This window comes from Macaca thibetana, chromosome 14 (genome assembly GCF_024542745.1).
Source record: "Macaca thibetana thibetana isolate TM-01 chromosome 14, ASM2454274v1, whole genome shotgun sequence".
In the NCBI taxonomy this organism is placed as follows: Eukaryota; Metazoa; Chordata; class Mammalia; order Primates; family Cercopithecidae; genus Macaca; species Macaca thibetana.
The window spans coordinates 7,575,439-7,598,271 of NC_065591.1; the positions used below are offsets into that span (position 1 = coordinate 7,575,439).

The 22,833-nt window shown below is 43.9% G+C and overlaps 1 protein-coding gene and 1 pseudogene across 1 annotated transcript in view; one reads left to right on the forward strand and one right to left on the reverse strand.

The window, feature by feature from the left end:
* Nucleotides 1-22,833, reverse strand: part of C14H11orf80 (chromosome 14 C11orf80 homolog) — a 104,128-nt gene that overhangs the window by 76,008 nt on the left and 5,287 nt on the right. Inside the window, exon 3 of the mRNA XM_050756836.1 lies at nucleotides 11,989-12,042. Within this exon, the coding sequence (XP_050612793.1) occupies nucleotides 11,989-12,042 (54 nt within the window). The remainder of the gene's footprint in view (nucleotides 1-11,988; nucleotides 12,043-22,833) is intronic.
* Nucleotides 8,711-9,618, forward strand: LOC126935408 (complement component 1 Q subcomponent-binding protein, mitochondrial-like; annotated as a pseudogene).

Below are 22,833 nucleotides of genomic sequence, written 5' to 3' on the forward strand. Positions count from 1 at the left end.
CGCACCACTGCACTCCAGCCTGGGCAAACAGAGCAAGACTCTGTCTCAAAAAAAAAAAAAAAAAACAAACAAACAAAAAAAAAAAACCACTTCTGTCCTTTCCATCCCCTTCTGTCACATCAAATCTTGAACATGTTCTCAATAGTGAAGTGCAATTAGATAAATGTAACAAGAAAAAGAGTAAAGAAATATTAAGGAAGCAAAAAAAGACAAAAATCTATTTGTTTTAGCATGTCTTGATCTTCAACCAACCTTTATAAAATCTTACCAAGTGTTAGGTAAATTTGGCAACAAGAGTCTGTTTAGAATGTATCAAAAGCTGGCTGGGCGCAGTGGCTCAAGCCTGTAATCCCAGCACTTTGGGAGGCCAAGACGGGCAGATCACGAGGTCAGAAGATCGAGACCATCCTGGCTAACATGGTGAAACCCCGTCTCTACTAAAAAATACAAAAAACTAGCCGGGCGAGGTGGCGGGCGCCTGTAGTCCCAGCTACTCGGGAGGCTGAGGCAAGAGAATGGCATAAACCCGGGAGGCGGAGCTTGCAGCGAGCTGAGATCGCGCCACTGCACTCCAGCCTGGGCAACAGAGCGAGACTCCGTCTCAAAAAAAAAAAAAAAAAAAAAATGTATCAAAAGCTTAAAATTAAGTGTAGTCTCTCACAGTTTAATGGATAACCAGCAACCTATGAGTCTACAAACATTTCCTTTCTTAGTATACGAGGCTGAGGTAAGTCTCAGTTTCCTTATCTCTGAAACACAGATGATGATAACACTTATGTCTGACTGCTCCTCAAGAATGAGTAAGATCATGTCTACAAAATGAGCTCTCGGGGGGAAAAAGTGTTAGATAAATTCTGAGCCTTAGAGTTGCTGATTTTGTAAGACATAAAATTATAATGGATTTTTATTCTTTTTTTTTTTTTTTTTTTTTTTTTTTTGAGGCAGAGTCTCGCTGTGTCACCCAGGCTGCAGTGCAGTGGCCAGATCTCATCTCACTGCAAGCTCCACCTCCCGGGTTTACACCATTCTCCTGCCTCAGCCTCCCGAGTAGCTGGGACTACAGGCACCCACCACCTCGCCCGGCTAGTGTTTTTTTTTTTTTTTTTTTTTTTTTTTTTTTGAGACGGAGTCTCGCTCTGCCGCCCAGGCTGGAGTGCAGTGGCCGGATCTCAGCTCACTGCAAGCTCCGCCTCCCGGGTTCACGCCATTCTCCTGCCTCAGCCTCCCGAGTAGCTGGGACTACAGGCGCCCGCCACCGCGCCCGGCTAGTTTTTTGTATTTTTTTAGTAGAGACGGGGTTTCACCGTGTTAGCCAGGATGGTCTCAATCTCCTGACCTCGTGATCCACCCGTCTCGGCCTCCCAAAGTGCTGGGATTACAGGCTTAAGCCACCGTGCCCGGCCTCAGATTTTTATTCTTGAATACAAGAATCTCAGACTTAAAAAAAAAAAAAAAAAAAAAAAAAAACTTGATTATGTCAGACATTCAAGAGTTCACCATTGTGATTTTCTTACTCAATGTTGAGCAAGCCTGGACCTGTCAATCTCTCTAACCGATGAAAAGCACCACTCCTCACTTTCTTTCCCAACAAATTAACAAAGAGGACAAAAGTGAACTTGAAAATAAACAGGGCATTGTGGCTCACACTTGTAATCCTTATACTTTGAGAGGCCGAGGTGGGAGGATCGCTTGAGCCCAGGAGTTTAAAACCAGCTTTGGCAACATGGCGAGATCTCATCTCTACAAAAAATAAAATAACTAGCTGGGCATGGTGGTACACACCTGTGGTCCCAGTTACTCAGAAGGCTGTAAGTGGGAGAATCCCTTGAGCCCAAGAGGTCAAGGCTGCAGTGAGCTGTGGTCATGCCACAGCACTTCAGCCTGGGAAACAGAGCAAGACCCTGTCTCCAAAAAACAAAGCAATGAACAACAAAAAAGTCTCCCTGACACCAAAAGGGTGGCGTATAGGGAAGAGGCAAAAACTGAACTATCATAGCCATGTAGCCACATATCAACAGCAAAGCAGTCCTCCCTGTTTACAAGGACTGGTATTCTTTTTTTTTTTTTTTTTTTTGAGACGGAGTCTTGCTCTGTCGCCCAGGCTAGAGTGCAGTGGCTTGATCTCAGCTTACTGCAAGCTCTACCTCCCGGGTTCACACCGTTCTCCTGCCTCAGCCTCCTGAGTAGCTGGGACCACAGGCACTCGCCACCACACCCGGCTAATTTTTCTGTATTTTTAGTAGAGACAAGGTTTCACCTCTACCTCCCGGGTTCACACCATTCTCCTGCCTCAGCCTCCTGAGTAGCTGGGACCACAGGCACCCGCCACCACGCCCGGCTAATTTTTCTGTATTTTTAGTAGAGACAGGGTTTCACCGTGTTAGCCGGGATGGTCTCGATCTCCTGACCTCGAGATCCACCCGCCTCAGCCTCCCAAAGTGCTGAGATTACAGGTGTGAGCCACCGTGCCCAGCCAAGGACAGGTATTCTTATCTAGTCTTTTTTTTTTTTTTTTTTTTTTTTGAGACGGAGTCTCGCTCTGTCGCCCAGGCTGGAGTGCAGTGGCCGGATCTCAGCTCACTGCAAGCTCCGCCTCCCGGGTTCACGCCATTCTCCTGCCTCAGCCTCCTGAGTAGCTGGGACTACAGGCGCCCGCCACCTCGCCCGGCTAGTTTTTTGTATTTTTTAGTAGAGACGGGGTTTCACCGTGTTAGCCAGGATAGTCTCGATCTCCTGACCTCGTGATCCACCCGTCTCGGCCTCCCAAAGTGCTGGGATTACAGGCTTGAGCCACCGCGCCCGGCCCTTATCTAGTCTTATGAAGAAAAAAGAAGGCTGTAAATTGTATTTGGGAAAAACACTTGCACATCTTTTTAAAATAACTGGCAATACTGTATAAAGAGCTAAGTTATGTCAATAAACATGGAAATAAGGAGCTATTTTAAAAAGATAAAAATAAAAATAATATGAATAGAAGAAAGAGGAAACAGCAGCAAAATAGAGATCGATAAACATGGATTTTTTTCATATTACTCCATCCAGTTTCCTTTCCTCACTTGAATAAGGACATGATAGGAAGCAGACCTGAGCAAGTAGGACACACTGAAACAATCATGTTTCACTAACAGACATTTATGATAGAAATAGTTCTATATAAATGGATAAGTATACACATAAATGAATATATAAATGGAATTATACTTAAGTGGATAAGTATTCAATGCAGACTAGTAGCACACATTTAATATGACACAGTGACAATTTTTTAAACACATTAAGAAGTTATATATCTTAATGGGCATTATTCTTCAAAGTAGAGGGGCCTATCCTCTTGAAAGAAGGCCTTAAATCTGGCCTGAGGTACTCAGACCTAATATAATAATAAATAAGGAATCATTAAAGGAAGAATGTAAGCTATGTTTAAATTAATAAGAATTATATATTATAAAGGCAGAATTAACAAAAAATCAATTACATAATGAGGAAACAAAAAAGGAGAAACCCCTCCCCCACCGTAAAAACCAAGATTTTTAACCCTGGAGAATTATGAGTATGTCAATATCACTGAAAGGAATGCAGACATTATACAGTAAGTTCATTTCAAGAAAATGAACCCTATTTTAGACATGTTACACACGATATTTCAGAGGAACTCTCAAATGGAATAGTCTAATTGACATTCAAAGCTATTCCTTTGGAGTTTAGGAGATGTGTCAGTGATCAAGAGGGGCAAAAATAAGTCTCATCAGCATAGTTAATGTTAGTTAAAGTCTTAAAAGTAGAAAAGCTGTCTGAATTGAATGTAGAATAATGATGCAGAATAATGAAGGGAAGAAAGGCACCTTAGTGACTGAACTTTGGGGAATATCCTCTGGGTTATGAGAGAAGCTCTTTGAACTTACACCTCCATTACAGTACTAATCACACTGCATTTTATTTGCAAAGCTGCCTCTACTTCCTGTGACTTCTTTGTGGCAAGGTAGATGTTTCAATAAAAGTTTACTGAATAAAAGTATAAGTAGTTAAGGACTAGAGAAGAAAGGGGAAAAAAGAGAAAATAAACCAGTAGAGAAGTAGTTGAGTAGGGAGATTACGATGGTCATTGTTTGTTAATCCAGCATAAATAAAATACCCGGAAATATGAGCCTATTTTGTACAGGAATTGATCTAAAGTATTCCAGATCCAGAGAAAAAAGTACCTGGATACAACCCTGGTAGAACAGACTAAAGAGTAAAGGAAACTGAAGCTGATAGTTCTTCAACAGTTCAGCTCCCCTGAAGAGGGGTCAGACCACTTGTTTTAGACACTGAGAGAAATCAGCCAAATAATGAAGACAACAACATAAACTGAATTCAGAGACATATTAATTTTGTATAAATATATGATTTTTTAGCATCTAGAAAACTGATGAGTAATGAATCCAGCTGCCAGAGACTCCCTGATGAAGCTAATTAAACAGTGAAAGATCAGAAAATGGAGCAATTTAAAGCAGTTTGCTATTAGTTTAATAGTGTCAGAATCTCTAAATAATAATAGTAAAAAAGGCATAATTAATAGTGTATAAACCAGGGAGCTAAGGGATTCCTTAGTCTTCACCAATTTCCTTTGTGAGGTTCACTAAGTAATTTTTGTTACTAATTAGTAAGAATAACTAGGTCAGGCATGGTGGCTCATGCCTGTAATCCCAGCACTTTGGGAGGCCGAGGCGGGCAGATCACCTGAGGTTAAGAGTTCAAGACAAGCTTGGCCAACATGGTGAAACCCCAACTCTACTAAAAATATAAAAATTAGCTGGCTATGGTGGCAGGCGCTTGTAATCCCAGCTACTTGGGAGGCTGAGGCATGAGAGTTTCTTGAACCTAGGAGGCAGAGGTTGCAGTGAGCCAAGATCACGCCACTGCAGTCCAGCCTGGGTGACAAGAGTGAGACTTCATCTCAAAAACAAACAAACAAACAAACAGAGTAACTAGCATTATTGAGTGGAGGTTAATATTAAGAGCCCTAACAGCTGGAGAGAAGACTTAGGCTGCAGTTGGCTACTAAACGTGATTGACCATGAGCAAATGATTCAGTTTTAATTGTGTACTTGATGTGCAGTACTTCGTCTTTGTACAAAGAGTTAGCTACTCACAATTTATCACAATAAGGATTAAATGAAATTGCTTTGAGTTTTTAAAATAACAGTTCAATTAAAACTAAGTCACCATGACAAAAATTGTCTAGAGTTTGTAGTACTGGCATAATGAATATGTGGTTATTCCATAAATGATACTCAACTCAATACCCATTCCCTAAGAGTAACAATGATAATAAAACTATTCCCTCGTAGTTACATGGCTTTTCACTTTTCTCAAAGCACTTTCACAAATACTAGTCAAACGAATAGCCTTATATATGATCTGACCACTCCTTGTACAAGCATATTAAGTGTGGGTTTGTTTTGCAGGGAAGCTCCTATCTCCTCCCTAGTGCTAATAATATACTCCCTTTTATTTATATAGTTTTTTTTTTTTTTCTTTTGAGACAAGATCTCACTCTGTCACCAAGGCTGTAGTGCAGTGGCGCAATCACAGCTCACTGCAGACTTGACCCCCTGGGCTCAAACGGATCTCCTGCCACAGCCCTCAGTAGCTGCAACTGCAGGCATGCTCAGCTGATTTTCACACGCCTGGCTGATTTTCGTATTTTTTGCAGAGATGGGGTTTCACCATGTTGCCCAAGGCTCAAGCAATCTGCCTACCTCAGCCTCCCACAATGCTGGGATTTTAGTCAGAGCCACCGTGCCTGGCCAGATTTTCACTTCTTTTTTTTTTTTTTTTTTTTTTTTTTTGAGACGGAGTCTCGCACTGTAACCAGAGCTGGAGTGCAGTGGCATGATCTCAGCTCACTATAACCTTCACCTCCTGGGTTCAAGTGATTCTCCTGCCTCAGCCTCCCAAGTAACTGGGATTACAGGTGTCCACCACCACCCCCAGCTAATTTTTGTTGTATTTTTAGTAGAGACGGGGTTTCACTATGTTGACCAGGCTGGTCTTTTTTTTTTTTTTTTTTTTTTTTTTGAGACGGAGTCTCGCTCTGTCGCCCGGGCTGGAGTGCAGTGGCCGGATCTCAGCTCACTGCAAGCTCCGCCTCCCAGGTTTACACCATTCTCCTGCCTCAGCCTCCCGAGTAGCTGGGACTACAGGCGCCTGCCACCTCGCCTGGCTAGTTTTTTGTATTTTTTTTTTAGTAGAGACGGGGTTTCACGGTGTTAGCCAGGATGGTCTCGATCTCCTGACCTTGTGATCCGCCCGTCTCGGCCTCCCAAAGTGCTGGGATTACAGGCTTGAGCCACCGCGCCCGGCCTGACCAGGCTGGTCTTAAACTCCTGACCTCGTGATCCTCCCGCCTTGGTCTCCCAAAGCACTGGGATTACAGGCATGAGCCACCACGCCTGGCTGATTTTCACATCTTTCAAAGCAATTTCACAGATATTAACTGGAGCAGGGCCACTAGGAATGGTCTTTCCCTTCTCTGCATCAACCCAAAGACAATAATTCAAAAATGAAGAGTAAGGAAAAACTTATAAATAATCTAGATGTTTTGAAGGCAGTCAGCCCATGATTCTTGAACTTGGATTCAGATCTCCCAGAAGTCTCAGAATCCAAGCAAACTCTTCAGGACAATAGCTGATGTTCCCTTTTTTCTAGGCATAGGCTTAAGGAGGCAATAGAATAGAGTAAGATATCTTCACTAGGGGCATAAAGGGAGAAACCAAATCTATCTTGTTCACTACTATAACCGCCTTTAAGTCAAGCACAAGGCCTAATGCATAGTAAATGCTCAATAAATCATCATTGTGATTAATACTAAAGGAAGAACATTCTTACCAAATACTCACAGAATGTTCTGGACCTAAAATAAAAATCTTAGCTGGGCATGGTGGCTCACACTTGTAATCCCAGTGTTTTGGGAGGCTATTGCATGAGAGCTTGAGACCAGCCAGGAGTTTGAGACCAGCCAGGGCAACAAAGTGAGATCCCATCTTTAGAAAAAATTTAAAAAGTAACTGGGCATGGAGGTGTGCACATGTGACCCTAGCTACTCAAGAGGCTGAGGCTGGAGGATGGCTCAAGCCCAGAAGCTTGGGGCTGCAGTGAGCCATGATCACACCACTGCACCCCAGTCTGGGTGACAGAGCAAGGCTCTGTCTCAAAAATAATAACAGGACAGGTGCAGTGGCTCATGCCTGTAATCCCAGCATTTTGGGAGGCCGAGGTGGGAGGACTGCTTGAGCCCAGGAGTTCAGGACCAGCCTGGGCAACATAGTGAGACCTCATCTCTACAAAATAATAATGTTTAAAATCTCATTTTTTTGGGTTTACTTTTCTTCCACAATTAGTTTTTAAATGCGTTCAAAACAAAAATTAATGTACTCACACCAAGTAGAACCTAAACAAAATTAGGGTCACAGAGCAAAAGCAGAAGTCTGTTAAATATCTAAGGATACAGACAGTCGGAAGGTAGATTCAGAGGGCCAAGACAATTTACAAAGGAAAAGGGGAATACCTCTGATCACTTCATTTAGCAAGCAAGCATTTTTAAGTCCTCATTATTTTTTATTTTAGAAACAGTCTTACTTTGTCACCCAGGCTGGAGCACAGTGGCGTGATCATAGCTCACTGCAGCCTCAAATGCCTGGGTACAAGCAATTCTGCCTCAGCCACCTGAGTAGCTGGGACTACAGGTATGCACCACCATGCATGGCTAATTTTTTTATTTTTTGTAGAGATGGGGGTCTCAATATATTGCCCAGGCTAGTCTCTAACTACTGGGCTCAAGCGATCCTTCCATCTTGTCCTCCCAAAGCACTGGCATTATAGGTGTGAGACACTTCACCTGGCCTGTCTCCATCCTTCAATTAAAAATTACTTCAGAAAAGAAGTTTCAAAAGGTAGAATTGTTTCCTATGTATTTCTGTCTTTAGAGTATTCATCTTGTAACTGAGTTGTAAAAATAGTTTGTTTTCTTTGATAGGACCAAGATAAAGAAAGGTACTGGCCGGGCGCGGTGGCTCACGCCTGTAATCTCAGCACTTTGGGAGGCCGAGGCGGGCGGATCATGAGATCAGGAGTTCGAGGCCAGCCTGACCAACATGGTGAAACCCTGTCTCTACTAAAAACGCAAAAATTAGCTGGATGTCGTGGTGCGCACCTATAATCCCAGCTACTCAGGAGGTTAAGACAGGAGAATCGCTTTAACCCAGTAGGCGGAAGATTGCAGAGAGCCAAGATCTTTCCACTGCTCTCCAGCCTGGGCGACAAAGCGAGACTCCGTCTGAAAAAAAAAAAAAAAAAAAAAAAAAGGCCGGGCGCGGTGGCTCAAGCCTGTAATCCCAGCACTTTGGGAGGCCGAGACGGGCGGATCACGAAGTCAGGAGATTGAGACCATCCTGGCTAACACGGTGAAACCCCGTCTCTACTAAAAACACAAAAAATGAGCCGGGCGTGGTGGCGGGCGCCTGTAGTCCCAGCTACTCGGGAGGTTGAGGCAGGAGAATGGCGTGAACCCGGGAGGCGCAGCTTGCAGTGAGCTGAGATCCGGCCACTGCACTCTAGCCTGGGCGACAGAGCGAGACTCCGTCTCAAAAAAAAAAAAAAAAAAGGGTACTTTGGGCGCCTAGCCCTGGGTTGTCCTTTGCATCCGCACGTGTTCGCAGTCCTTTCCACTATGCTGCCACTGCCGCACTGCGTGCCCCATGTGCTGGGCTTCTGCGCCGCTGGCCTCCACGCCGCCGGCGCCCGCCGCGCCTTTCCGGCAGCTCCTGCAGCCCGCGCCCGGCTGTGCGCCCGGCACTTCGGGCTGCTCAGCTTGCCTCCTGCGGCCTCGCGGGCCCTGAGCCTGCGGCTGGGGGTGCGGCGTGCGAAGGAGACAAAGCTTTTACTGATTTCCTGAGTAATTAAATTAAGGAGGAAAGGAAAATACAGAAGCATAAAACCCTTCCTAAGATGTCTGGAGTTTGGGAGCCGGAACTGAATGGGACAGATGCTAAATTAGTGCGGAAAGTTGCCAGTGGGAAAAAAATCACTGTCACTTTCAACATTAACAACAGCATCCCACCAACATTTGATTATGAGGAGGAACCCTCGCAAGGGCAGAAGGTTGAAGAACCTGAATTGACATCAACTCCCCATTTCGTGGTTGAAGTTATAAAGAATGATGGCAAGAAGGCCCTTGTGCTGGACTGTCATTATCTAGAGGATGAGGTTGGACAAGAGGAGGCTGAGCGACATCTTCTCTATCAGGGAAGTTAGCTTTCAGTCCACTAGCGAGTTTGAATGTAAGGATACTAATTATACACTCAAAACAGATTCCCTAGACTGGGCCTTATATAACCACCTGATGGATTTCCTTGCGGACCGAGGGGTGGACAACACTTTTGCAGATGAGTTGGTGGAGCTCAGCACAGCCCCGGAGCACCAGGTGTACATTACTTTTTTTGAAGACCTCAAAAGTTTTGTCAAGAGCCAGTAGAGCAGACAGACACTGAAAGACATAGTTTTATGGCTTTCCAGTGAACAAATCCAACTATGAAGCTAGACATGTGCTTTGAAATGATTATCATCCTAATATCATGGAGAAAAAATACCAAATTTAAATTCTATGTTTTGCACACTCATTTACCATCTTTTTTTTTTTCTTTCTTTATTTTTGAGATGGAATCTCTTGCTCTATCGCTCAGGCTGGAGTGCAGGGGCGCTATCTTGGCTCACTACAAGCTCCATCTCCCAGGTTTACGCCATTCTCCTGCCTTAGCCTCCCAAGTAGCTGGGACTACAGGCGCCCGCCACCATGCCCGGCTAATTTTTTATTTTAGTAGAGACGGGGTTTTACCATGTTAGCCAGGATGGTCTCGATCTCCTGACCTCGTGATCCGCCCGCCTCAGCCTCCCAAAGTGCTGGGATTACAGGCATGAGCCGCCGCACCTGGCCTATCATTTTTTTCTATACAAATCGATTGTTTCTAGATTTTTGTATAACATGATAGACAATAAAATGGGTTTATGTCCTCCAAAAAAAAAAGAGAAAGAAAGAAAGGTGCTTTAATAATTGAGTTGCTATAAATTTGGGTATAAATTTAAATTTTTAAATGATTTGCATTTTACAAAGCACGAAGAAAACTTGTCATTAAAAAATGGTAATACATTTCATAAACATTTATTTTATAACATTATACTTTTCCAACGTAGCTTTTTGGATGTTCCCATTTTTTTGTTTGTGACCAAGTCTTGCTGTCGCCCAGGCTGGGGTGCAGTGGTGTGTGATCACGGCTTACTACAGCCTTGACCTCCCAGGCTCAAGCCATCTTCCCACCTCAGTCTCCTAAGTAGCTGGGACTACAGGACTACAGCTGTGCACCACCATGCCTGGCTAATGTTTTGTTTGTTTGTTTGTTTTTGTTTTTTTTTGTTTTTTTATAGAAAGGGGGTCTCGTGATGGTGCTAGGCTGGTCTTGAACTCCAAAAAGTTCTACTGGATCAAGCAATCCGCCTGCCTTGGCCTCCTAAAGTGCTGGGATTATAGGCATGAGCCACTGTGCCTGGCCAGTTGTCGCCATTTTAATACACAGTATCTTTTTTTTTTTTTTTTTTTTTTTTTTGAGACAGACTCTTACTCTGTCACCCTGGAGTGCAATGGCATGATCTTGACTCACTGCAGCCTCCACCTCCTGGGTTCAAGTGATTCACCTGCCTCAGCCCCATCAAGTAGGTAGGACTATAGATAGGTGTGTACCACCATGCCTGGCTAATTTTTGTATTTTTAGTAGAGATGAGGTTTCACCACGTTGACCAGTCTTGAACTCCTGACCTAGGTGATTCGCCTGCCTTGGCCTCCCAAAGTGCTGGGATTACAGGCATGAGCCACTGGGCCTGGCCACAGTATATTTTCTTAAAGCAAGCACAGATGCAAACTTTTAAAAATCTACTAATATTCCAGATTTAGTCTGGGAAAGTTTCTTTTAAAAAGTTATTTTGTAAAACTTATAAATTAACAATTCATTAGGAAAAAATAGGCCAATGGATAATACTTATGAAGCAAACAACCATAAGAAATAAAAATGAAAGCATTAGAGTTTTAAGATCATTTTGGCCTCCTTAAAATAAATGTTATGGCCTTTGGCTTGTAGAGTATTCTTAAGTCAAAAAAATAACACAAAGAAATTCTGCGGTGGCTCACACCTGTATTCCAGCATTTTGGGAGGCTGAGGCAGGTGGATTGCCTGAGCTCAGGAGTTTGAGACCAGCCTGGGCAACAGAGTGATACCCTGTCTCTACTAAAATACAAAAAATTAGCCAGGCATGGTGGCGTGAACCTGTAGTCCCAGCTACTCAGGAGGCTGAGGCAGGAGAATTGCTTGAACCCAGGAGGCAGAGGTTGCAGTGAGCCAAGATCACACCACTGCACTACAGCGTGGGTGACAGAGTGAGACTCCATATCAATAAATAAATAAATAAATAAATTCTTAAAACTAAGGTCAGCAAAAATTCCTAAACCATACCAACTTTGGCATATAATGTGGAAAACATTATTACTGCTAGCCAATCATTTATAGTAAAAGCATTCTCCACACGTTCTTTCTTTGAAGTAGATAGAAACAAATATCTACTAAAATTTTTATTTTACATCTGGGAAAATTTTCTCTGAAGCCGTAGAGAGAGAATACAGAAAAGCTACAGTGATCTAGGTATCCTGTCAATTCTATACAGTTTTATATTAATAGATCATCTTTTAGTAGAGAAACCAGATAAAATGTAGGATAAAGTACTGCATGAGACATAATTATGTTAAAAAATTATTATTTATCTGAAATTCAAATTTAAGTGGGTGTCCTGTATTTTTATTTATAAATCTGTCAACTCTTTCTTTCAATATAAATTTGTTTCAGAAAATATCAAATTAATTGTTGGGAAGACAGTCAGTCTCACGGAAGTTAGGTAATTCTTTACCTTTTAGGAACTTCTTGAGGACCATGCCACCAAAAAGGCTTCCTGCAGAAGCAACTGTAAGAAACAAAGAAATATCACAAATAAGTAAATGTATTCTACTGAAAGAATCAAATGGGAGTCTAAAAAACTGCTTATAGACACAGAACATTTGAAAAGTGACCACTACTAATGAGTTTGGTAAAAATGGAAACATCAAAGAAATACTATAATGGTACAATGACTGTTTTGGAGAAAAATACCTTCTTAGAGATAACCAAATAGCAAGTCTTTTCACCTATATTCAACATCCACCCACAATCAACACCAGGACTGCCTCTTTGGATGATACTCTACTTGACAGAAAAAGATTATGTGAAGACTGCAAATTGCAGCTAGTAATCAGAATATATCATGTCAATAACTCATATCCTAATATAAGATTCAATTAAAACTTCGGCTCTTCTTTTAACAAATTTTACCCTTAAATAGAAAATACCAGGCTATCAGGTAAGAATTCTCTTACCTAGAGTTCTAACTATAAATATTAGAAATTTTAGAGCAATAATTCTTCAGGGTAGACAGTGTATAAGGAAGCAGGCACCAAGAGGGGACAAAAAGATCAGAACTACCTAGAGGCTTTTTATTTTCAAACTGAATATGCCCTTCCCCAGAGAAACATGACGTCACAGTTCAGAATCTAAGAATCATTGCCATAGGAACCAATAGAAATATATCTATCCCTCAGAAAATGTGCATCTTTCAAGCAGGGAAAAAAGGTTGAGAATCATGGAACTAGAGTGAGAGGCAACATCATTCTGTAAACTGCTGTCCAGTTCAGTAGCCAGAAACTACATGTGGCTATTTACATTTAGCTAAATTAAATTAGAAATTTAGTTCCAGCCGGGTATGGTGGCTCACACCTGTAATCCCAGCACTTTGGGAGGCCAAGGTGGGTGGATCACCTGAGGTCAGGAGTTCAAGACCAGCCTGGCCAACATGGTGAAATCCCATCTCTACTAAAAACAACAAAAATTAGCTGGGCATGGTGGTGGACACCTGTAATCCTGGCTACTTCGGAGACTGAGGCAGGAGAATCGCTTGAATCCAGGAGGCAGAGGTTGCAGTGAGCCGAGATCGCGCCATTGCACTCCAGCCTGGGCAACCAGAGCAAAACTCTGTCTCAAAAAAAAAAAAATTTTAGTTCCTCAGTCACATCTGCCACATTTCAAGTGCTCCATAGCCACATACAGCTAACGGCTAATCTGCTAAACAGGAGATAGAGAACATTTCCATCATCACGAAAAGTTTTATTGGATAGTAATGCTCTAGATTTCCAGATTTTAAGTGATTCTGGATAAATGATACACACTTCCAAAGGCCTAAGTCCAAGCAGCATAGAACATTTAACAAAAGATAGTCTTTTGTGTTTTTTGTTTTTTTTTTTTCAATTGAGAGAGTCTCTCTGTCGCCCAGGCTGGAGTGAAGTGGTACAGTCTCGGCTCACTGCAACCTCTGCCTCCCAGGTTCATGTGGTTCTCCTGCCTCAGCCTCCTGAGTAGCTGGGATTATAGAGGTGCGCCACCACGCCCGACTAATTTTTACATTTTTAGTAGAGATAAAGTTTCACTATGTTGGCCAGGCTGGTCTCGAACTCCTGACCTCAAGCAATCCACCTGTCTCGGCCTCCCAAAGTGCTGGGATTATAGGCGTGAGCCACCGTGCCTGCACCCACCCCCATCCCCCACCCTCCCCTTTATAAAGACCATCTTTTGGCCAGGCATGGTGGTTCACACCTGTAATCCCAGCACTTTGGGAGGCTGAGGTGGGTAGATCTTTTGAGCTCAGGAATTCAAGACCAGCCTGGGTAATATCACAAAACCCCATCTCTACAAAAAAAATAAAAAAATTAGCTGGTCGTGGTGGCACACACCTGTAGTCCAGCTGATTCAGGAGGCTGAGGTGGGAGGATCAGCTCAGCCGGGGAAACAGAGGTTGTAGTGAGCTGTGATGGCACCACTGCACTCCAACCTGGGCAACACAGAGCAAGGCCCCATTTCAGAAAAAAATTTTGTTTACATTGTTTTAAAAAGATAATCTTCTGTTCTATAGAGGGGATTTGGGGGAATGCTTGCTTTAAAATATGTATTTTATAGATAAGTCTCTACTGTCATCTTTGTACCTGGAGGATAGAATTTTATCGCTTTTATATAAAAGCATTGGAAGTATAACTGAAAATTGAGGGCTGGATAGGATGTGGAGCAGGTGGAAGCACTCCTCACCCATAATTAGCTGGGCGTGGTGGTGGGCACCTGTAATCCCAGCTAGTGGGGCCGGTGGGGGCCAGGGTCGGGGGCAGAAGCACGAGAATCACTTGAACCTGGGAGGTGGAGGTTGCAGTGAGCCGAGACCGTGCCACTGCACTCCAGCCTGGGTAACACAGCGAGGCTCTGTCTTGAGGAAAAAAAAAAAGGGAAGGGGGTTAACTGTATGTAGCATTTCCCAAACAGTATGTTTCACAGTCCACACTGGCATATGAAAGGTCCTGAATAGACCTACAGTTTAAAAGTTCATTTTAACTAACATTTCCCAAATTTAAATGACGACGTAACTCCTTTCTTATAACTCATATAAATATTCTGTGGCATACATTTTGGGAAACATCATGAAAATCATATTTGTTAAAGCCTTCAATAATTACTGATGGAAAAAAACTAGTCATCTCTCAGCTTCTGATAGATGAATCATCTCAGATATCAAATTTGCTAGTTTGTTGTGGGTTGAACTATGTCTCCCAAAAGATAGTTTTAAGTAGTAGCCCCAATGTCTATGACTTTATTTGGAAATAGATGCAATCAAGTTAAGACAAGGTCATACTGGATTAGGGTGGTCCTGAATCCAATGACTGGTGTCCTTATAAGAAGGCCATGTGAAGAAAGAGAGAAATACAGAGGAGAATGTCATGTGAATGCAGGGAGTGATACATCTACAATCTAAGAAATACCAAGGATTGTCAGCAACCACCAGAAGCTAGGAGAGAGGCATGGAACAGATTTCTGAGTCTCCAGAAGGAACCAACCCTACTAAGACCTTGATTTTGGACTTCTAGCCTCCAGAACTGTGAGAAAATGTATTTTGTTTCAAGCTATCCAGTTTGTGGTACTTTGTTAGAGCAGCCCTAGAGATCAGAGATTTCAAACCAAACTTAAAAGATACCATTGCACAGTTCCAGGCAGGTGGCTGATTGAACACACACACAATTTATTTTCATTCCCTCCTGAAACCTCAATAAAATAATAGAAAAGATAAGAGATTGTTAAAGGCATAAACCCACAAGGATAGAAAACAAGAGACAAACATGATTGTAATAAAAATCTAGACACTACAGGCCAAGTGCAGTGGCTCATGCCTGTAATCCCAGCACTTTGGGAGACCGAGGCAGGTGGATCACCTGAGGTTAGGAGTTCAACACCAGCCTGGCCGACATAGTGAAACCGTCTCTACTAAAAATACAAAAATTAGCTGGGCGCGGTGGCTCAAGCCAGTAATCCCAGCACTTTGGGAGGCCGAGATGGGCGGATCACGAAGTCAGGAGATCAAGACCATCCTGGCTAACCCGGTGAAACCCCGTCTCTACTAAAAAAATACAAAAAAACTAGCTGGGCGAGGTGGCGGGCGCCTGTAGCCCCAGCTACTTGGGAGGCTGAGGCAGGAGAATGGCGTAAACCCTGGAGGCAGAGCTTGCAGTGAGCCGATATCCGGCCACTGCACTCCAGCCTGGGCAACAGAGCGAGACTGCGTCTCAAAAAAAAAAAAAAAAAAAATACAAAAATTAGCCAGGCATGGTGGCACACGCCTATAGTCCCAGCTACTTAGGAGGCTGAGGCAGGAGAATCTCTTGAACCTGGGAAGCAGAGGTTGAAGTGAGCTGATATCACACCACTGCATCCCCAGCCTGGGTGACAGAGTGAGACTCTATCTCAAAAAAAAACAACAACAACAACAAAACAAAATTAGAAACTACAAAGCAGAACGACTAGTAGGAAAGTTTTTTTTTTTTTTTTTTTTTTTTTGAGACGGAGTCTCGCTCTGTCGCCCAGGCTGGAGTGCAGTGGCCTGATCTCAGCTCACTGCAAGCTCCGCCTCCCGGGTTCACGCCATTCTCCTGCCTCAGCCTCCCGAGTAGCTGGGACCACAGGCGCCCGCCAGCTCGCCCGGCTAGTTTTTTGTATTTTTTAGTAGAGACGGGGTTTCACTGTGTTAGCCAGGATGGTCTCGATCTCCTGACCTTGTGATCCACCCGTCTCGGCCTCCCAAAGTGCTGGGATTACAGGCTTGAGCCACCTCGCCCGGCCCTTTTTTTTTTTTTTTTTTTGAGACGGAGTCTCGCTCTGTCGCCCAGGCTGGAGTGCAGTGGCGCAATCTCGGCTCACTGCAAGCTCCGCCTCCTGGGTTCACGCCATTCTCCGGCCTCAGCCTCCCGAGTAGCTGGGACTACAGGCGCCCGCCACTGCGCCCGGCTAATTTTTTCTATTTTTAGTAGTGACGGGGTTTCACCATGGTCTCGATCTGCTGACCTTGTGATCCGCCAGCCTCGGCCTTCCAAAGTGCTGGGATTACAGGCGTGAGCCACCGCGCCCGGCCGTAGGAAAGTATTTAGGGAAAGACTGAGGCATGGCAGTATCGGAACCTCTGAATGTATGGGTGAGGTAGAAGATAAATTAAGAAGAGTCAGTTGAAAAATGAATTTAAATCAATCTTTTTTTTTTTTTTTTTTTGAGACGGAGTCTCGCTCTGTCACCCAGGCTGGAGTGCAGTGGCAGGATCTCAGCTCACTGCCAGCTCCGCCTCCCGGGCCCACGCCATTCTCCTGCCTCAGCCTCCCGAGTAGCTGAGACCACAGGCACCCACCACCGCGCCTGGCTAATTTTTTGCATTTTTAGTAGAGACGGGGTTTCACCATGTTAGCCAGGATGGTCTCGATCTCCTGACCTTGTGATGCGCCCGCCTCGGCCTCCCAAAGTGCTGGGATTACAGGTGTGAGCCACCGCGCCTGGCCTAAATAAATCTTTAGATTCCCTCCTCCACTCAGCATTCAAGGGATTGGCTCCTCCCTAACTTTTGCGTGGACTGGGGAGAAGATACTTCAAAATGGCCAAGGTGTCGATCTTTGGGATGAGAATCAAAGTTATACTAAAAACAAGTGGAGTTAGTGAACAGAATCCCTGAATGCTGAGATACCCAACACTCCCTTTTCTCTCTCATTCCCAGAATCAAGTCTAGCTTTTAACCACTTGGTAGGAGACTGAAAGATCTGGCCATTCCAAGAGCAAAGACCTAAAGATATTGATATTGAAGAGAAGAGAAAGTTCTCCAGTTAAAAGCTCAATTAGATCACCTTTCAGTGATGCTAACAATTTCAAATCAGCTGTATAGTCTCTCTTAAAAATGAGCAATCAATAATTTTAAGATATTTGAAGAAAGCTTCCAACATGAAAACAGACACCCGACTAAGAAAAGCAATACAAGGAAAACAGGAACTAGGTGGAGAAAAGAAAACTTAAAAAAACATCTTTATAAACTCAAAAAGATGAGATAATGCCTAGAAAGTAGAAGAGATAAAAATTAGGAGAGAAACGATTTTAAAAAGGAAAAAGAACCAGTCTAGGAAATCTAATATCTAAATAATAGAACTTCCAGAAAGGGTGAAAAAAAAAAAAGAGACCAGGCGTGGTGGCTCACACCTGTAATCCCAGCACTTTGGGAGGCTGAGGCGGGCGGATCATGAGGTCAGAAGATAGAGAACATCCTGGCTAACACGGTGAAACCCCGTCTCTACTAAAAAACACAAAAAATTAGCCGGGCATGGTGGCGGGCACCTGTAGTCCCAGCTACTCGGGAGGCTGAGGCAGGAGAATGGCGTGAACCCGGGAGGTGGAGCTTGCAGTGAGCAGAGATCACACCACTGCACTCCAGCCTGGGTGACAGAGTGAGACTCGGTCTCAAAAGAAAAAAAAAAAGAGAGAGAGAGAGAATGCAAGGGAAAATTTCCCAGAACCAAAGGACAAGGGTTTCCAGATTTAAAAGTCCTGCTAAGTGCTGAGCACAATGTGCTCCCACTCCCAGGCACACCATTGTGACAATGGAGACTACAGCAGAGACTGCCAGTGCTCACAAACAAATACCCCATTCTCCTTCTTCCTGAACACATTATTTAACTACATTTTTCAGTCTTCCTTGCAACTGCAGGGCTGTGGCAATAAGACTAAGTCCTGGTTGGCCAGGCGCGGTGGCTCATGCCTGTAATACCAGCACTTTGAGAGGCTGAGCTGGGCGGATCACCTGAGGTCAGGAGTTTGAGACCAGCCTAGCCAACATGGTGAAGCTCTAAAAAATACAAAAATTAGCTGGGTGTGGTGGCCAACACCTGCAATCCTAGCTACTAAGGAGGCTGAGGCAGGAGAATTGCTTGAACCCGGGAGGTGGAGGTTGCAGTGAGCCAAGATTGTGCCACTGCACTCCAGCAACAGAGTGAGACTCTGTCTTAAAAAACATAAAAATATGGCCAGGTGTGGTGGCTTACACCTGTAATCCCAGCACTTTGGGAGGCCAAGACAGGTGGATCACAAGGTCAGGAGATCAAGACCATCCTGGCTAACACAGTGAAACCGTGTCTCTACTAAAAATACAAAAAATTAGCCAGGCGCGGTGGCGGTCACCTGTAGTCCCAGCTACTTGGGAGGCTGAGGCAGCAGAATGGCATGAACCCAGGAGGCGGAGCTTGCAATGAGCCGAGATCGCACCACTGCACTCCAGCCTGAGTGACAGAGCGAGACTCTGACTCAAAAAAATAAATAAATAAAAAATAAAAGACTAAGTCCTCGCCAATAGAACATGAGTAGTAGTATACATAATTCCTGAGCCTACTCCATAGAAGTCTCCCATTTATAAGCTTTGCTCACTTTTCCCATCCTCAGCTGAATGAAGAGAACTTAGAGGACCTAGAGAAGGATACACCCCCAAGACAGAAATAGCATAAAACAAGATACTTGCCTGCTTGCCTGCATATGCACACATTCATCTGACTGTGAGATACAAGAAAACCAAACATTTTCCGTGTTAAGCCACCGAGTTGTTGTTGTTGTTGTTGTTGTTTTGTTAGAGTCTCACTCTCTCGCCCAGGCTGGAGTGCAGTGGCGTGATCTTGACTCACTGCCACCTCCGCCTCGGGGTTCAAGCAATTCTCCTGCCTCAGCCTCCTGAGTAGCTGGGACTAGAGGCGCATGCCACCACGCCCTCTAAGTTTTTGTATTTTAGTAGAGATGGGGTTTCACTGTGTTGCCCAGGCTGGTCTCAAACTCCTGAGCTCAGGCAATCCGCCTGCCTCAGCCTCCCAAAGTGCTAGGATTACAGGTATGAGCCACCGCACCTGGCCAAGTCATTGAGATTTTAGGGTTTTGTTGTTATAGCACCTACTCTTATTTACTGTAATTAATACTAGGATAAAGAAAAGATTCTAGGCTGGGCACGGTGGCTCAAGCCTGTAATTCCAGCACTTTGGGAGGCTGAGACGGGCGGATCACGAGGTCAGGAGATCGAGACCATCCTGCTAACATGGTAAAACCCCGTCTCTACTAAAAAACACAAAAAACTAGCCAGGTGAGGTGGCGGGCGCCTGTAGTCCCAGCCACTCAGGATGCTGAGGCAGGAGAATGGCGTAAACCCGGGAGGCAGAGCTTGCAGTAAGCTGAGATCCGGCCACTGCACTCCAGCCTGGGCGACAGAGCGAGACTCCAGCTCAAAAAAAAAAAAAAAAAGATAGAGAAGATTCTAAAAGCTTACAGAAAGGCCAGGAACGGTGGCTCATGCTTGTAATCCCAGTACTTTGGGAGGCCGAGGTGGGTAGATCGCTTGAGGTCAGGAATTTGAGACCAGCCTGGTGAAACCCTGACTCTAGTAAAAATACAAAAATTAGCCGGGCATGGTGGCACATGCCTGTAATCCCAGCTACTCGGGAGGCTGAGGCAGAAGAATCGCTTGAACCCGGGAGGCGGAGGTTGCAGTGAGCTGAGATCATGCCACAACACTCCACCCTGGGGGACAGAGTGAAACTCCATCTCAAAAAAATAAAAATAAAAGCTTACAGAAAGGGGAAGAAAAAAGAAAAAACAGGTCACATACAGAGCAATCGGATTTTTAGAATTTTTTTTTTTTTTTTTTTTTTTTTTTTGAGACGGAGTCTTGCTCTGTCGCCCAGGCTGGAGTGCAGTGGCGCAATCTCAGCTCACTGCAAGCTCCGCCTCCCGGGTTCACGCCATTCTCCTGCCTCACCCTCCCGAGCAGCTGGGACTACAGGCGCCTGCCACTGCGCCCGGCTAATTTTTTCTATTTTTAGTAGAGACGGGGTTTCACCATGGTCTCGATCTCCTGACCTTGTGATCCGCCCGCCTCGGCCTCCCAAAGTGCTGGGATTACAGGCGTGAGCCACCGCGCCCGGCCAGATTTTTAGAATTTTCAATAGCAACACCTGAAATTAGAAAATAATGCTGCAATGTCATCAAAATTCTGAAAGAAAAATGAATTCTGGCTTAGAATCCTATATGGACACACTATCAATTAGGGTATATGTGGAGATGTTTTCAGAGATGTAAGGTCTCAAGGAATTTACCTTCCAAACACTCTTTCCAAGGAAGCTGCTGGAGCCTGAGATCCATCAGGAAAGATCCATAAGGAAAAAGCAAGGAATAAGCCAAGGAAAAAAAAAAAAAGAGAGAGGGATTCCGGAAGCACAAAATCCAATGCAAGAGAAAAAAACTATAGAAACACTCTGAATGAAGGGAAGATTCCAAGATAACAGCTGTGCACCAGACACAAAAGGCATCAAGTCAAAATTAGAGCAGGTCAGAAAACACTGGAAAAGAGTTTTTCAGGAGGATGAAACTGATATATTATCTGAAGTACTGGAATATACTGAGTAGATTTAGACAAATGCTGGAAGTTTGGGAGTCGACTAGATGATAAAAACAGAAAACAAATTAAAATAAGTATTAACTGAAGGGAAATTATAAAGAAAAGTAATCAAAGTTTCTATATGGCTAAACTACATTTAATGGCCATAATAATGAGTAAATATTGATCTACATGGTTGGAAAATTATATTAAAAGAAAGATACATGGTAGAGGTAAAGATATTAAAGAGAGCTATCATCCTTTATGGCGGAAAATCAATAAATGCCTATAAAAAGGAAGATCAAGATATAACAATTTAGGGCTGAGCACAATGGCTCATGCTTATAATTCCAGCACTTTGGGAGGCTGAGGCAGGTGGATTGCTTAAGTCCAGGACTTCAAGACCAGCCTGGGCAACATAGGGAGACCTCATCTGCATAAAAAAAAAAAAATTTGTTGGCCGGGCACAGCGACTCACGCCTGTAATCCCAGCACTTTGGGAGGCAGAGGTGGGTGGATCACGAGGTCAAGAGATTGAGACCATCCTGGCCAACGTAGTGAAACCTGGTCTCTACTAAAAATACAAAAATTAGCTGGGCGTGGTGGTGCACACCTGTAGTCCTAGCTACTTGGGAGGCTGAGAAAGGACAATCACTTGAATCTGGGAGGCAGATGTTGCAGCGAGCCGAGATTACGTCACTGTATTCCAACCTGGTGACAAAGCGAGACTTTGTCTCAAAACACAAAAACAAAACAAAACAAAAATTAGTCAGGCATGGTAGCACGTGCGTGTAGTCCCAGCTACTCAGGAGGCTGAGGTGGTAGGATCACCTGAGCCCAGGAGGTCAAGGCTGCAGTGAGCAGTGACTGCATGACTGCAGTCCAGCCTGGGTGACAGAGTAAGACCCTTTCTCAAAATAAATAAATAAATAAATAAATAACATCTTGGCCAGGCACGGTGGCTAATACCTGCAATCCCAGCACTTTGGGAGGCCAAAGTGAGAGGACTGCTTGAGCCCAGGAGTTTAAGACCAGCCTGGGCAACATAGCAAGAGACCCTGTCTCTACAAAAATACAAAAATATAACAACCAGGCATGGTAGCACATGCCTGTAGTCCTAGCTACTCAGGAGGCTGAGTTAGGAGGATCATTTGAGCCCAGGCATTTAAGGTTACAGTGAGCTATGATTGTGCCAGTGCACTCCAGCCTGGGTGACAGAGTGAGACCCTATTTGAAAAAAAAAAAAAAAAAAAAAAATATAACACCACAAACATGTTACTTAGATCAAATATAAGTATTAAATAATTAACAGAGTTAAAAGTATTAGCCTCTAGGAGGGAGAAAGATAGGAAGGGGGAGACGGGGGAAGCAAGCAGGGTACTGTCGGGTTTTTTGTTTTGTTTGAGATGGAGTCTCATTCTGTCACCCAGGCTGGAGTGCAGTGGCGAGATCTTGGCTCACTGCAACCTCTGCCTCCCAGGTTCAAGTGATTCTCATGCCTCAGCCTCCCAAGTAGCTGGGATTACAGGTGTGTGTTACCATACCCCGCTAATTTTTATATTTTTAGTAGAGACAGGGCTTCCCCATGTTGGACAGCTGATCTGGAACCCCTAACCTCATGTGATCTGCCCACCTCAGACTCTCAAAGTGCTAGGATTATAGGCATGAGCCACTACACCCAGCCAAAATCATATGGGTGTATAACTGACAAAAACTAAAACTAAATAAATGTACTTTTACAAAAAAAATGAAATAGATCCCTTATGCTAACATGAAATGCTGCCCACAAAGCACTGGTACATAGCACAGTCATATGTATAGTATAGTCCTAGTTTTAAAAAATTGATATTAATAACTATGAACATATGCATAGAAAAATCTAGAACATAGATTATCCTTGGCAAGAGGGGAAAAAAGGAA